This window comes from Staurois parvus, unplaced genomic scaffold, assembly GCF_062004578.1.
Source record: "Staurois parvus isolate SC_StPar_1 unplaced genomic scaffold, SC_StPar_1.0 ptg000289l, whole genome shotgun sequence".
Taxonomy (NCBI): Eukaryota; Metazoa; Chordata; class Amphibia; order Anura; family Ranidae; genus Staurois; species Staurois parvus.
This window is the reverse complement of record NW_028318085.1, coordinates 1,776,591-1,793,362: the sequence shown is the minus strand read 5'-3', so window position 1 is coordinate 1,793,362 and position 16,772 is coordinate 1,776,591. Positions and strand designations below refer to the sequence as shown.

The following is a 16,772-nucleotide window of genomic DNA, read 5'->3' as shown; positions in this document are numbered from 1 at the left end:
GGAATTATGTATTACGTATACTGGAAATCTCACTATTAGAGAATCCAAGACATATTATTATTATTATTACACAGTATTTATATAGCGCCAACAGTTTGCTCAGCGCTGTACATTACAATGGGAGACATATAAGATGCCAGGGAATGATTCAGCCTACCAGTCTATATAGTTACATAGTTAGTCTGGCTAAAAAAAGACAAAAGTCCATCCAGATCAACCATAGAAAAAAAAAGATATAATCCTACACCAACAGTTGATCCAGAGGAAGGCAAAAAAACTCCCAGCAAAGCACGATCCAATTTGCTTCTGTTGGTAAAATAAATTCCTTCCTGATCCCTCGAGAGGCAATCGGATATTCCAAAAAGCATATGATAATATTGCTTTTGGGTAGGTCAACCCTTTAATACAGAGAATAGTGCTGAAAACTTAATTATTGATCTCCATATGCCAAGATGTTATGGCTTTACTACAGTAGTTATGGCTTATGACTGTGGAGTGCTGCGGAGTACACAGAAAATCGACACTCCTGGAAGTGTCAGTTTCTGAAGATGAACACAAAAGGAAAATAATAATAAAAAATTAATTTTAAGGTTCAAAAATACATCAATTTTTCTTTTTATTATTAACCATGTTAAAATGTGATGCAATTGTGTTATTGTCAATTATGTATTCACAACTCAACCTGTAGCCCATCAACAATACCTTTCTACTACATCATCATCAATGATATGACATCACATTCAAGTTATCCATATATCTCAAACTGTGATTGGGAGGTAGTGACAATGCTTGACATATTTCATGAACAGGTTCACTTCTTCAGGAGAGGTGAGATGATGATGTTATCAAGATTCAGGTGCCAACTTAAAAACCTTCAATATCTCAAAAGTGCAACCCATCAAAGTCCTCCAGGCATGAGGGGACCCCAGGAGACTCTCAGAGAAGGAGCACACCAATGTAAATCTAAGTAGAGCCCAAAGTATTGTGTCTGATGGAGAATTAATTATAAAAAAGACTATTGTCTTGGGGAACAATGGAAGCCAACAATACTGTGAGCTGGAAGGGGGTGTGTAAGGGTGGGGGGCATAAAAAGGGAAGAAACCTGGAATTCAATGTGGGAGTTGAATATCATGATGATATCAAGTGATGCAGGTATTCTTGATGTATACCAAAATTTAAAAAGAACCATTGCCTTCGAACCCCCCCTTATCCAATTTCCAAGGATATTACTGTGAGTTCCCTGATATTATATTCAGAAGAAACAAATCCCTTTTCATATGTGTAATTACAACATACTATATTAATAGTAATTACTACATTATACACCATCCCCCAGGCTCACAACCCCCATGGTCTCCAGGCATAGGTGGAAACAAACCGGTTTCTGAAGTGATTGAATGATTTTTTGCCATCGGAGCGGCATTTGGGAGGCAGAGGGAGAGTATTTAATTTTTTTCCTTTGTAAGGACAGCTTTCATTCCAACTTTGAGTTTACCCTTGTTTAGGCTAACTAACAAAAAACATCAGACTGCACAGCATCATGCCATAAATGTGAAATATATATCATTTGTACAATTTAATGGATAAAATTATCTATGTTGGCCACAACGACCAATATGACTTATCCTTATCCGTATTAATATTGACACTGGAAAACATTAATGGTAAGATCCAATTTGGGGAGGGCGGGGGTGGAATAGTCATCTAGATCAGTGGTCTCCAAACTGCGGTCCATGGGTCAGATGTGGCCCTTTGCTTGCCTTTATCTGGCCCTCAGGGCACTTTTCCTCCCACTGATAAAAGACACTTTTCCTTTCCTACCATCAACAATGGGGCATAATTACTGCTACTGACATCAATAATGAGGCACTATTTCTCCCATTGACACCAACTATGGGGCACTATTCCTCCCATTGACACCAACTATGGGGCACTATTCCTCCCACTGACACTAACAATAGGGCACTATTCCTCCCACTGACATCAACGATGGGGCACTATTTCCCCCCACTGACACCTACAATAGGACACTATTTCTCCCATTGACACCAACTATGGGGCACTATTTCCCACTGACACTAACTATGGGGCACTATTCCTTCCACTGGCACCATTGATAGGGCACTATTTCCCCCCACTGACACCAACAATAGGACACTATTCCTCAAACTGACACCAACAATGGGGCATAACTAATGCTACTGACACCAACAATGAGGCACTATTTCTCCCATTGACACCAACTATGGGGCACTATTCCTCTCACTGACATCAACCATGGGGCACTATTCCTCCCACTGACATCAACGATGGGGCACTATTCCTCCCATTGACACCAACTATGGGGCACTATTCCTCCCACTGACACTAACAATGGGGCACTATTCCTCCCACTGACATCAACGATGGGGCACTATTTCCCCCCACTGACACCAACAATAGGACATAATTTCTCCCTTTGACACCAACTATGGGGCACTATTTCTCACTGACACTAACTATGGGGCACTATTCCTTCCACTGGCACCATTGATAGGGCACTATTTCCCCCCATTGACACCAACAATAGGACACTATTCCTCAAACTGACACCAACAATGGGGCATAACTTATGCTACTGACACCAACAATGAGGCACTATTTCTCCCATTGACACTAACTATGGGGCACTATTCCTCCCACTGACATCAACGATGGGGCACTATTTCCCCCCACTGACACCAACTATGGGGCACTATTCCTCCCATTGACACCAACTATGGAGCACTATTCCTCCCACAGACACCAATGATGGGGCACCATTCCTCCCACTGACACCAATGATGGGGCACCATTCCTCCCACTGACACCAATGATGGGGCACCATTCCGCCCACTGACACAACTGGGCATTATTCCTCCCACTGACACCAACAATTGGGCACTATTCCTCCCACTTACACCAATGAACGGGCGCTATTCCTTCCCCTAATACCAAAGATACATTGTTTACTCCCACTGATGCCAGGACAATTTCTACTCCGAATGGCCACAGTCTGGCCCCCCAAAAGTCTGATGAACAGTAAACTGGCCCTTTGTTTGGAGACCCCCTTATCTAGATAAAGGCCAACATTAGGGGGCTGAGAGGCCTCCTGCAGTACATTCATTTCATAGTCAATAAAGCAACAAATGGTCTTGATATGACGAGCCCATGTGAGCAAACTACAGAGGCCAATATACTCTATTAGAAGAACACACGTGAAAAGACGCATGACCCCGTTGAAGGAAAGTAAAGATGCCGTAATTGGTTGGGATCACATTTTGTTCCCACAGATCCATGCTAATCTAAGAAGGCAGCTAGAAGAGTGCTACTGGCAACTCAACAGTGATACAAAATAATTGTCTCACCAAACCATTGATAGATAGCATTCATACAGGCTTGTGTAAAGCAGATTTCCAGACAAAAATCTTTTTTTTTTAGGAACTGATAGAGCAGAAAAGATCTAAGACCTCTGGTGAGTTTGTTGAACTCTTTAGCGGAATATTCCCAACACACAGGTTCCTGAAATTGGCTGTAGATGTAAATTGGTGCTGCAGTGACCACCGGCTGGGATCTGAAGGCATTCAAAGGGAGAAGCATGTCATAGGCACACCGAGGATCTTCAGAATGGCTCCAAAGCTCTATTTAGTGATCATATCATAGCTATAATAGCGACATTTCAGAACCACGCAGGACCCCTTCATCAGGCCTGATGATGGGGTCCTGCATGGTAGCCCTCATAAATTTGCTAATCTAACTATGATGTGATTGCTAAATAAAGATCTGGACCTTTTCTGGAGATCCTCGGTGTGCTAGTGACATACTTCTCACTTTGTTGCAGTCTTTGTACCCGTTGGGGAGTTTGGGCAGATTTTGCATGATTTCATTAAAGGAAGTGGGGAGAATTACCCCACCTGGGATACAAACAGTAATAAAAATCTGCACTGAGGTTTTCGCCTTTCTTGAATATACAGGCGTACCTCTGTTTAAAAATTTAATAAGTTCTCCGGGACGTTTCGTATTGCAAAAAAATCGTAAACTGAAACGCGGTTTCCCATAGGAATGCATTGAAAAGCTATTAATCCATTCCGGAGGTCAGAAAAAAGTAAAAAAAAGTCTTTTATCTGTTCAAAACTCTTTATAAAGTGCACTTTAAAGGCATAAATACTGTACAGGGACATGATTAAAAATTAATTCGTAAATGCATAAAAAAAACAATTAATATATTGTAAAGCGCTGAGCAAACTGTTGGCGCTATATAAATCCTGTAGAATAATAATAATAATTAATAATCTGTTCTGGAGGTCAGAAAAAAGTAAAAAAAAAGGTCTTTTATCTGTTCAAAACTCTTCATAAAGTGCACTTTAAAGGCATAAATGCAGGGTCCGAGGAAACCAGATATAGTGAATGCAGGGTCCTAGGAAACCAGATATAGTGAATGCAGGGTCCGGGGAGACCAGATATAGTGAATGCAGGGTCCTAGGAAACCAGATATAGTGAATGCGGGGTCCTAGGAAACCAGATATAGTTAATGCAGGGTCCTGGGAGACCGGATATAGTGAATGTAGGGTCCAAGGAAACCAGATATAGTGAATGCAGGGTCCGGGGAGACCGGATATAGTGAATGCAGGGTCCGGGGAGACCGGATATAGTGAATGCAGGGTCCGAGGAAACCAGATATAGTGAATGCAGGGTCCGAGGAAACCAGATATAGTGAATGCAGGGTCCGGGGAGACCGGATATAGTGAATGCAGGGTCCGGGGAGACCAGATATAGTGAATGCAGGGTCCGGGGAGAGCGGATATAGTGAATGCAGGGTCTGGGGGGACCAGATATAGTGAATTCAGGGTCCTGGGAGACCAAATATAGTGAATGCAGGGTCCGGGGAGACCGGATATAGTGAATGCAGGGTCCGGGGAGACCAGATATAGTGAATGCAGGGTCCGGGGAGACCAGATATAGTGAATGCGGGGTCCGGGGAGACCAGATATAGTGAATGCAGGGTCCGGGGAGACCAGATATAGTGAATGCAGGGTCCGGGGAGACCAGATATAGTGAATGCAGGGTCCGGGGAGACCATATATAGTGAATGCGGGGTCCTGGGAGACCAGATATAGTGAATGCAGGGTCCGGGGAGACCAGATATAGTGATGCAGCGTCCCAGGTTTAGTCACACTTTAAGGCTCTGTTCACACCTATGCAGTTTTCTTTTTGTTCGTTTTGCAGTGCTTTTCGCAGTTTGTTTTGCATTTTTCTACACATGTTTTTGATGCATTTTTGACACATTTTTACTGAGTTTTGTTCAGCTCTTTTTTTCTTAACGTGGAATTTTTTTTTGCTGGGCAGAATAAAAATGCAAGACTATCATTCATTTCAGCAGATTCTATTGAATCTTCAGCATTGAACCCTATTTTAGCAAAAACGCTGCTTTTTGCTTTTAAAAAAGTCCCTGACCCTTTCCAAAAACGCAGCAGCCCAAAAAGCATAGATGTGAACGTGTTCCATAGGAAACCATGTTAAATGGACTGTAGTACGTTTCTGCAAAAAGCATTAAGGAACGCATCTTAACAATTCTTAAACATTTGTTTCATTTTTTTAGGGCTTCCAGCCAGGAAGGCCCCTTGTACACGGGACACTTCTGAACGATGGAAACTGACTGCTGGAAAACAAAGGTTAAAAAACGTCTGTTTAGCCGCATTTGCATAACGCGTTTATGCACGTATGGGTTTAGAAGCGTTTTTTAAAGATAAGCACAAGAGAACCTCCCAAATGCCCAGAATACACTGAAAAGTGGTAAATTATTAACTATTTCAGACTGTTTCAGAGAAATACAGAGAGTAGAAGCAGAGACAGCAGTATGTGTTGAGATTAGCTTAGGTGTGATTTGCTCATTAACATTTCTTTTGTTTCCAAGGGTGGGAAAGGTGTCTGGTGGAGGGAGTCATTAAGGCCACCTTGGGGGGGGTCTTCATGAGGAATTTGAGGTGTGAATGGTCATTAACATATCTTTTGTTTCCAAGGGTGGGAGAGGTCTGAGGTGTGAATTGGTCATTACCATGTGTGACAAGCTTGGTTGGAACATCCTGTGTTCAGTGTTTTGTCCATCTGAGTACCTTGAAAACACTTTGCATGCATATTTCATGATGAAAAAAGGCTCTGGACAGCATCGGGAACTGGAAGAGTTAAAAATAAAATTGCAAATGCTTATAAACGAGATTTGCTGTGTTTAGCCACGTTTACAAGCGTTTTGTGTTTGAAATACTAATAAAATCGACTACTGAATGCAAGTTTTCTGCGTTCAAAAAAACGACTGTAAACTCAACTGCCTGTAAAGGAAGATGTGTACATGGACACATAGGAAAACATTAGGGAGAGTTCTGGGGCTGCTGAAAAAAAAATGCAGAACAGCTCCTAAACATGAGTTTATCAGCTGCAGTTTACATGAGCCCTAAGTCTGTTGTTTTTCAAAAGAACAAGCTGTCCTGCAGATGAGAAAAACCATTCGACACCGGGGAGCTTGCAATGATCAGATTTTATTTATTCATATTATTATACATAAAACCTTTATCCCAAAAAAAGGGAAAAAAACTGTTGCTATAAAGTGGAGTTTGGCTTCAATTTGTTAGCTTATCTCCTAGATTGTAAGCTCCAAGGATCAGGCCCTCCTAACCAGGGGCGGACTGACCATTTGGAAACTCGGGCATTGCCCGTGGGCCCGGGGTCAGTAGGGGGCCCCATGAAATGCCCCTGGTACCTTTTTATAGGCTTTTTTGGGTGTGATTTGTATGTGGTCAAAGACACAGGGGCCCCATGATCCCCTATTGCCCGGGGGCCCCATGAGTTGTCAGTCCTTCCCTGCTCCTAACCCTCTTGTATTGAACTGTATTGTTGCTGTATTGTCTCCCGTTATATTCTAAAGCGCTGAGCAAACTGTTGGCGCTATATAAATCCTGTTTAATAATCATAACAATAATAAATCCTGTATAATATATATATAAATAATATATAAATATAATATATAAATATATAATATATTTATATATATATAAATAATATATATATAAATCCTGTATAATAATAATATATAAATCCTGTATAATAATAATATATAAATCCTGTATAATATATATATAAATCCTGTATAATAATATATAAATCCTGTATAATATATATATAAATCCTGTATAATAATATATATAAATCCTGTATAATATATATATAAATAATATATAAATATATATATAATATATAAATATATAATATATATATATATATATATATAAATAATAATATATAAATCCTGTATAATATATATATATAAATCCTGTATAATAATAATATATAAATCCTGTATAATATATATATAAATCCTGTATAATAATAATAATATATAAATACTGTATAATAATAATATATAAATCCTGTATAATATATATATATATATAAATCCTGTATAATAATAATATATAAATCCTGTATAATATATATATAAATCCTGTATAATAATTATATATAAATCCTGTATAATAATATATAAATCCTGTATAATATATATATAAATCCTGTATAATAATATATATAAATCCTGTATAATATATATATAAATAATATATATATATATAATATATAAATATATAATATATATATATATATATATAATAATATATAAATCCTGTATAATATATATATATAAATCCTGTATAATAATAATATATAAATCCTGTATAATAATAATATATAAATCCTATATAATAATAATATATAAATCCTGTATAATAATAATAATCTATAAATCCTGTATAATAATAATAATAATAATAATAATAATAATAATATATAAATCCTGTATAATAATAATATATAAATCCTGTATAATAATAATAATAATAATATATAAATCCTGTATAATAATAATACTAATATAATAATAAGTATCTAAACCTGCTAGTCCATCTAATGCCTTGCACTATAAGAAAATTGTACGAAAATTTTCATACGAGGACCGATCGTCCGATAATCGGATCGTCAGTACACAGCTATCGAAATCCAATCACGACAATTCGTACGACAATATCTGAATGTATGAAACCAGATCGGACAAATTTTGTTTAATCAGTACAGTAGTTGTCTGAAAATACAATACAAACACAACGCAATACATGACATCACTTTCAAATTTCTTTTCTTTCATAGGAGAATTTTTGTATCTTTAGTAACCTTTTCCCTTTCGATGTGAGACTAGCAGGCGAAAAAAAACGGCCGATTGTTCGTCTGATATTCTCATCGTGTGTACGGGGCATTACACTCCCCACCCATGAGAAAGACAAAGCTGCTTTCGAAAGGTGTCCCTTGTGCTCCTTGCTCCAGAGTGGTGTCTGTATAATACAGGAGGTGTGTTACTGAAAGCAGTAGGGGGAAAAGCCTAAAAAAAAAAAAAAGAAAACAAATGCAGCCGCCACATCTAATGATTAGTAAGCTGCCATTATATGACATTTTTCATTTTGGGTTTTTATACCGCTTTACATCAGCACATTTGTTGCTCTGGAAGCCGTTGTAGGGTGCTGCTTTCTCCTAGAACGATCCTGAACGACTTTCAGGATTCGTTAGTAAAAAATGGGGAAGCGTAAAGCCTGCTATGTGGTGATTTTCTTGGTGTGTTTGTGTGGAGTGCGGAGCCCGGCGCTCCTTGTTCTGACCCCGTGTGAGATCACAATGGTATCTGGAGAGATCCTGCCTGCCAGGAGGATGTGTGCATGGAGCTGAAGCCATGGCAGAGCCTCGCACCAGCGGGCACCGCTGCCAGCCCATGCAGATGAGTAAATAAGTAAGCCAGCAGAGTTCACATAACCCTGGGGACAGCCACAGGACACTGTCACCACCGATCAGCGTCACTGTCACTGGACCTCACTGCTGCCCCATTAAACACAGCTCCGGGCTCATGTAATTGGCTCAGACTGAGGGTTACCCTTAAACACCACAGCGTGGCAACCAGCACTCATTTGCAGCAGGTCCCAGACGTTAACCCTTCGCCTACCGCCGGCCCGCGATGACGTCCTCCCAACACACAGCGCCCTGCGCAGCGCTTCTACACCCAAGGAGGAAAATGTGATATAGTGACGATTATTTTCAACTGCTGATCCTGACAGTATCTTATTTCCTGTCCTAGGGTGACAACGCTCACTCAAAGGATTGTATCTAGAGGAGCTGACAGTGACTACAGAACACCTCCCCCTATGGTGTGGGTGACAACGCTCACTCAAAGGATTGTATCTAGAGGAGCTGACAGTGACTACAGAACACCTCCCCTTATGGTGTGGGTGACGACTCTCATTCAAAGTATTGTATACATAGAGGAGCTGACAATGACTACAGAACACCTCCCCCTATGGTGTAGGTGACAACGCTCACACAAAGTATTGTATCTAGAGGAGCTGACAGTGACTACAGAACACCTCCCCTTATAGTGTGGGTAATGATGCTCACTCAAATCGTTGTATCCATGGAGAAGCTGACAATGAATACAGAACACCTCCCCCTATGGTGTAGGTGACAACGTTCACTCAAATTATTGAGTCATTCCTGATGAAGGGGTCCTGAATGACTCCAAAACGATTTTAGTTGTACCCCCCTCCCTGAGAGTGCATGCAACCAATCTATGAAACTTGATGGGAACAGTTGATGTAAAGGGGCACTCTGATGGGGACAGTTGATGTAAAGGGGCACTCTGATGGGGAGAGTTAATGTAAGGGGGCACTCTGATGGGGACAGTTGATGTAAGGGGGCACTCTGATGGGGACAGTTGATGTAAGGGGGCACTCTGATGGGGAAAGTTGATGTAAAGGGGCACTCTGATAGGGACAGTTGATGTAAAGGGACACTCTGATGGGGAGAGTTAATGTAAGGGGGCACTCTGATGGGGACAGTTGATGGAAGGGGGCACTCTGATGGGGACAGTTGATGTAAAGGGGCACTCTGAGGGGGGCAAAAGATGTAAGGGGGGACTCTTATAGGAACCCTCATGTAGGGGGTGACTATTATAGGAACCCTGATGCAAGAAGTGAGTATGAGGAGGATTCCTGATGTGAGGAGGGACTCTGATAGGGACACCTGAAAAATGAAGCAAACTTGTAAGAAGGTGAGGGATGACGAAGGTGTGGTGGTCCAGAGATTAGGTAGGAGGCTGCAGTGGCACACATTCTGCAGCCTCTGACACCTGTTGTCACCCTGATTATGTGATGGAACCTCATAGGTCAGCAGGGAAGGCTCATTATAACCATAAACTGGCCATGAACCATAAACTGGCAGCTCTACAGATTTCAGTCACCTCTGGCAAATATGAGGCTGCTGATATAACAACTTAGCAAGCAGGGGCGGACTGACCATTTGCAAACTCTGGCACTGCCCGAGGGCCCGGGGTCAGTAGGGGGCCCCATGAGATGCCCCTGGTACCTTTTTCATAGGCTTTTTTGAGTTTGGGCAAGTACACAGGGGCCCCATGATCCCCTGTTGCCCGGGGGCCCCATGAGTTGTCAGTCCGCCCCTGTTAGCAAGCACCTCTTTGGTGGCACTGTACCATGGCAGACCATAGATATATTCTCATCACACACCTTCCTGGGTAACGCCTGGATTATGGGGGTGCTGCAGCAACAAGTAGCTGGTAAACCTGTGATCTACGTATAATGAAACAAATGTCATCCATTTAAAGGTCCAAGAGTTTATGATCACATCAAGTTTCAGAGTTGTATGTTTCCTTGTACCATAGCAAGCCTCAGCTTGTTCTAAGGATGGAGAATATCCCCTCCCATTGTTCTGGGTAGATGTCAGCCCATCTACGACCACCTTTATTGTATGAACCTGCTCCATGCCAGTTCCAACTGTGGATTTAGTTTATTTTAATGAAGTATAGTTATATTCAATTTCCAATTGGTGGAGCCGCAGCATCTTGTCACATGATACTTTGCCATGCAGCCTTCCTCACTGATTCTCAGAAACAGGGAACATTCGGTATAAAGTCTCCCGTGCTCAGATATTACAGCCAATCAAAAATGAAAAGGTACCAAGCAGACAGGACAGCACCAACCAAATGTCAGGTAGATTGTAAGCTCCAAGGATCAGGCCCTCCTATCCCTCTTGTATTGAACTGTATTGTTGCTGTATTGTCTCCCGTTATATTGTAAAGCGCTGAGCAAACTGTTGGTGCTATATAAATCCTGTATAATAATAATAATATATAAATCCTGTATAATAATAATAATATATAAATCCTGTATAATAATAATATATAAATCCTGTATAATAATAATAATAATATATAAATCCTGTATAATAATAATAATATATAAATCCTGTATAATAATAATAATATATAAATCCTGTATAATAATAATAAAAATGACAGCCAATCAGCAGGTAGACTGGACAGCCTGTAGGAGGATAAATGCAAAATATTAATGTTTCATTTGATTCCTTTTTTTTTGTGATGATCCCTATATTAAGAGATGGGATATATCAGAACAAAAGCTAGAATTAGAACCAGTACAGTATAATAGTGACATGGAGTTTCTCCTTTATAATGCTGGTATCTGTTTAAAAGAAAACACATAAGCAGGTCATACATGAGCCGAAACACAAAACAAAATTTCATGTCGAAAGAACGATTGCTTGATTTTCGAAACATTAGTGTGCCCACAGTAACAGTCGATTTTCGTGCATTTGGGAATTTCTTCATTAGAACAATTTTCTAATCGTGTATACGGTTACACTGTTCAACAGGTAAAAAGTTTTGGGCATAAAATTAGCTAATCTTACATAATTTTGGGGTGCTGAAAATGAAAATGACCCTAAAAAATGTTGATTGGCTCTAGTTTCCATGATATATTCACCCATCTAATGACGTAAGCCATTCAAAATTATGATGCAACTTCAGCTGCATATTGCGCAATTGATACTGGTGACCAATAGAAAATTGCATGTATACTGAGATGATGCAATATTAGCCTTTAATTGCATCACTTCACTGCATAAAAGCTGCAGTATCTGTAGCTGATTGTAGTTCGACAGCGTCTTTACATTTTTTTTTATGCTTATATAGGCTACTCAGTAATGCCTCGAACTTGTGTGAATAAAGCAGATAATTTCTGCTATATCTGCGGTGAAATAACTTTTATCTCACAAAAAAGGAGGATAACAGGAATGATTAAGAAAGCCTACAACTTGTATTTTGGCTGCAAGATAGGAGACCAGGACAAGAGCTGGGCACCACATATATGCTGCAATTCTTGTGGGACGGCACTGGAGCAATGGTTGAATGGAAAAAAGGCATCTATGCCTTTCGCTGTGCCAATGATTTGGAGAGAGCCAACAGATCATGTTAGTAATTGTTACTTTTGTATGGTGCCTCCAATTGTAAAAGGGCTAAATAAGAAGAAAAAGTTATCTGTGCACTGTCCAAATATTCCATCGGCAATACGTCCAGTTCCTCATGGAGAGGGGCTACCAATTCCTAAAGCACCAGAATCCTTCCTGGTTGAGTCAAGTGAGGAAGAACCTGAAGCGTGTAGTCACGTGCAGTTGTAAGAGATAGCCCTTTCCTCGAATACAAGAGAAAAGCCAAGAGAAGCAAAACCGACACAAACTGAAGACAAAACTAGTGAGAATCCTAAGTATTAAAATGATTCAACTTAGCTTATGGCTATAATTTTTCTTGGTAATCCTATGCAATATATTATGCCATTTAGGCTTTGTTATGTAGTCAATATCACTTGCTTTATATTTGTGGAAAGACATCTATCTATATAATTATTGTGCATTATGTAGTCATTACGCCTATAGTAGAAAACTTTCCGTTTACAGAAAAACTAGAGCCAATTGACAAATTTCATTGTTATATTTGAACTCAGAATGTGAAATTCATTAAGAAATGGATCCTTTTGTTTCCAAAACTGGCAAAAAATAAAAATTTGTTGAACAGTGTTATCGTTCTAAAAAAACTATAAAAACTGAAATGCAAATGAGCAAAAAAAACGTTCTCTGTCATATCTTAATTTGATGACCGTAGTGTAGTCCTAGATTTTAAACTCTAACAAGCCGGGCCCTCTGCTTTCTCTTGTACCAAATTGTATTGTAACTGTAATGTCTACCTTCATTTTGTAAAGCGCTGTGCAAACTGTTGGCGCTATATATATCCTCAAAATTGATATTCAAGCGAGCGCTAATTAGACCAAATAAATAAATAAAGCATCTATCAAAAGGAAAAAACCTCTAAATCCTTGAAATCATCTATATCGTAATTGTAGCGATAAAAGTAATAATAATAGTATATCAGATATGAATAGCAATATAAAGTGATAAGTGAAAAAGCGCTAACAAAGAGCGCAACAAAGTGACAATAGTGCGTCGTCCTATATGGATGAATATCAGTGACATAAACGCACAATATAAACGTATAACAGTCCACAAATTATTTTTCCTTAAACGTGCTTATATCATCCAGTGTATGGGGATATTGGTCGCTTCTTACAAGATTCAAAGGAATCCCTTTGACAACGTGCTGGTGCACGAAACGCGTTAGTGAGGAGCTTGCCGCGCTGACGCCATTCGCTGCCAGTTCCATGTGCAAGGCTGGCAGCCGTTTGGACGCCATAGACGTTTCTCAGTTTCCAGGCAGAAAGAACAGTAAAAATGCAGGCAGGGCGCCGGACAAAGCACTCGGGACAAAATGTATGTGAAATGGTTTGATACAGTAATGTTATACTATGTGATTTTAGTGTATTTAGTGATTGTCACTTTTTGTCATTTCAAATTTCCCGATGTTCCGTCCCCCGTACGTTCCGACACTCGCAGGCGATGACAGATGCCGGCATCCGCCGGATTACATTGCCGGGGACACTGCAGGAGGGACATCGCAGGAATGCAGGACAAGGTAAGTGATCGAGGGATCGCGGAGCAGTGCCACATGGTATTCCCGAGTGTAGCTCGGGGTTACCGCTTGTGGTACTGAAACTTTAAGGAAAAAATTGTTTGTGGACTGTTATACGTTTATATTGTGCGTTTATGTCACTGATATTCGTCCATATAGGATGACGCACTATTGTCACTTTGTTGCGCTGTTTGTTAGCGCTTTCTCACTTGTCACTTTATATTGCTATTCATATCTGATATACTATTATTATTACTTTTAGCGCTGCAATTACAATATAGCTATATAAATCCTGTATAATAATAATAAAATAGTGTGTGTGTGTTTTTCTACAATAGGAAATAAAACATTTCCTGCAGCCAAAGTTGGCTATATGGGGCAAGTGAATATTCTATGTACAAGGGGTGACTGAAAAGTTCTCGGCCTACCCATGAGGCATTTGTCTTAGTCCAATTTTATTTTTGCTCCTCATAGTACATATCTTTGCAAGGTTCCATACCATCTCACAAATAGCTTTTTCTTTGTTTCAGTTATTGAAGACTGAAGTGCAGAAGATCATCATTGTCTGAAAGATGGAGAAATGAGGAAACGTGCTGTTATCCAATACCTGCTGTCTGTCGCGTTTGTTTTCAACAGTCAACATTCTCGGGACCCACCGACTTGACACCTTGTGCATGTCCAGCACTACTGTTAAAATGTGTCCAACCCGTTCCTGGGATATGCCCACTTTCCCTGTGATGAAACGTTCTGTTATACGCCTGTCTGCCGTTACGAGATCCTGGATTGCTGTGATGTTTTCCTCCATACAGGCAGTTGCTGGCCTTCCACTGCGAGGGGCATCTTGATCAGAGGAGTTCCCCCTCTTGAATTCCACCACCCACTTTATAATGGTGGAATAGGAAGGAGCATCCTCCCCTAATGTTTCCATCATGTCCTTGTGGATGTCCTGTCCACTCATTCCCTTTTTCAGCAGGTCTTGGATAACAGTACGTTTGCTCACTTTCTCCATCTTTCAGACAATGATGACCTTCTGCGCTTCAACCTTCAATAACAAAGAAAAAGCAATTTGTGAGAAATTTCGTATGGAACCTTGCAAAGGTATGTACTATGAGGAGCAAAAATAAAATTGGGCAAAGACAAATGTTTCATGGGTAGGCTGATAACTTTTCAGTCGCCCTTCGTATTGCAGCCTTGTAATCACAACAAGGAATCCAGATAGATGGGGCTGAAAGTGTGTAAAGCAAAGCTATACTGTATAAATGTATACTATATACTGTATAAATAAACACAGTGTTAGTATCATAATTTCAAGGCACAAATATATTGCATCACTTCCGCAGATGAAGAAAAAAATTTTTTATTGCGGGGAAAATGCCGAAACAATTGGTGGCACAATTGTATGAAAATTCAAACAACGATTTTGATTTTTGTTCGACGGATCATTCGTTTTTCTACTCGTCTATGGCTTGCCCTACAGGTCAGTTACTAAGTCTTCTTTCTTCTGGTCCATAATGTAGAAAGGTCCTTATGCCCATGCCTCTGTTGCTCTCTGGTGACATGGTTGCTACCCATTGGCTGCTAGAAGAGTCCATCAGTGGGGTTCTTACAGGGTTCTGAAGACTTGATGAAGCCATGCCATAAGGGGCAACAAAAAAAAAACTGGTTGGCAGCTTATGATCTCCAGTCGTGGAAGATGAGGAACACGTGACAGCAGATTCTCCCTCGTTTTTGTAGGTTTATGAAACTTAAATAATAATAAAACATATTTGCTAGGTGGAGGGAAAAAATGTTTCTTTGCCCAAAGTTGGGCTTTATAATGAACCTGGGCAGTTCAATCTGAGAAAATCCATAAGTAGAGGATTCAAACCGCATGTCACAATAGTCAGGAGTTCCACAGTAAAGGGAGCTCAAGGTATATGCAAATCTGGAAGTTGAACCATGGGGTCCCCTGCCCAGCATCCCTGACACTAATCCATTGTCACTTTCTGTTCAACTTCTCTTCCTGTCATAGTTCATTTCTCAACTCTTTTGCTATCCTACATGGCCATGGACAATCCACTTACCCACAGACCTTACCCCACTGACGCTCAATGGTCCACCAGCAATGTGAAATACATGGTAACATACTGTTTACGTCTATGTGTTGATACATGCCTCTACTATTCTCTATTTATACAAATTTTTTCATTTTTGCAAGTTGAACATGCCCCTCTTCCCAAGCTACTTTAATCTGATGAACAGCCTCACTGACCAATATGGTAGCTCTGGAAGTGGAAGGAAACTGAGCCAAGTTTGACTTTTACTGAAGAAGTCAACATTTGCATAAAACCTTGGTTTTCTCTACAGGTAAACTTCTTTATCATATGCTCACGTTAACCTGCTTGTTTCTAGCTGACTGGGGTATGTGTACGTGAGATGCTAGATTTGACTCATCGATGAATTATGATTGGAGAAGAGCAAGGAAATTTATATGAGGCGCATTGGCTCCCGTGAGGCTCCCCTTTAAAGCTGAAATCTAGAATGTGACAAAAACAACCCCTATAGAGGGGCCCCTCCACACATCAAGGGTTAAATGCTTGTTTAGTCTAGGGAGAATTGTCCAGGCATTATTACTTACCTGACAAGTCTCTCCGGTGCTCTCCCTCTCTCCCTAACTGGTTTTAAGTGGTTATAAGATGCTGAGCCCTTTGGGCATAGCTTTTTGAGTTATGGATGGGCCACTAGGGGTGCCATTTGGGGATCTGTACCATATATGATTTTATACAGGCCCCAGGGCCTGGTCTGTGCACTATTTGGCACGACCACTTTTTTATTTTCTGTTTTATTTAATTTATTC

The 16,772-nt window shown here is 40.1% G+C and overlaps 1 protein-coding gene across 1 annotated transcript; it reads right to left on the bottom strand.

The window, feature by feature from the left end:
- Window positions 1-14,462: 14,462 nt before the first annotated feature.
- Window positions 14,463-14,945, bottom strand: LOC149458296 (protein GVQW3-like). Its single transcript, XM_089682407.1, has one exon. The coding sequence runs from the start codon at window positions 14,943-14,945 to the stop codon at window positions 14,463-14,465; it is 483 nt and encodes a 160-aa protein (XP_089538533.1).
- Between the last annotated feature and the right edge of the window lie 1,827 nt (window positions 14,946-16,772).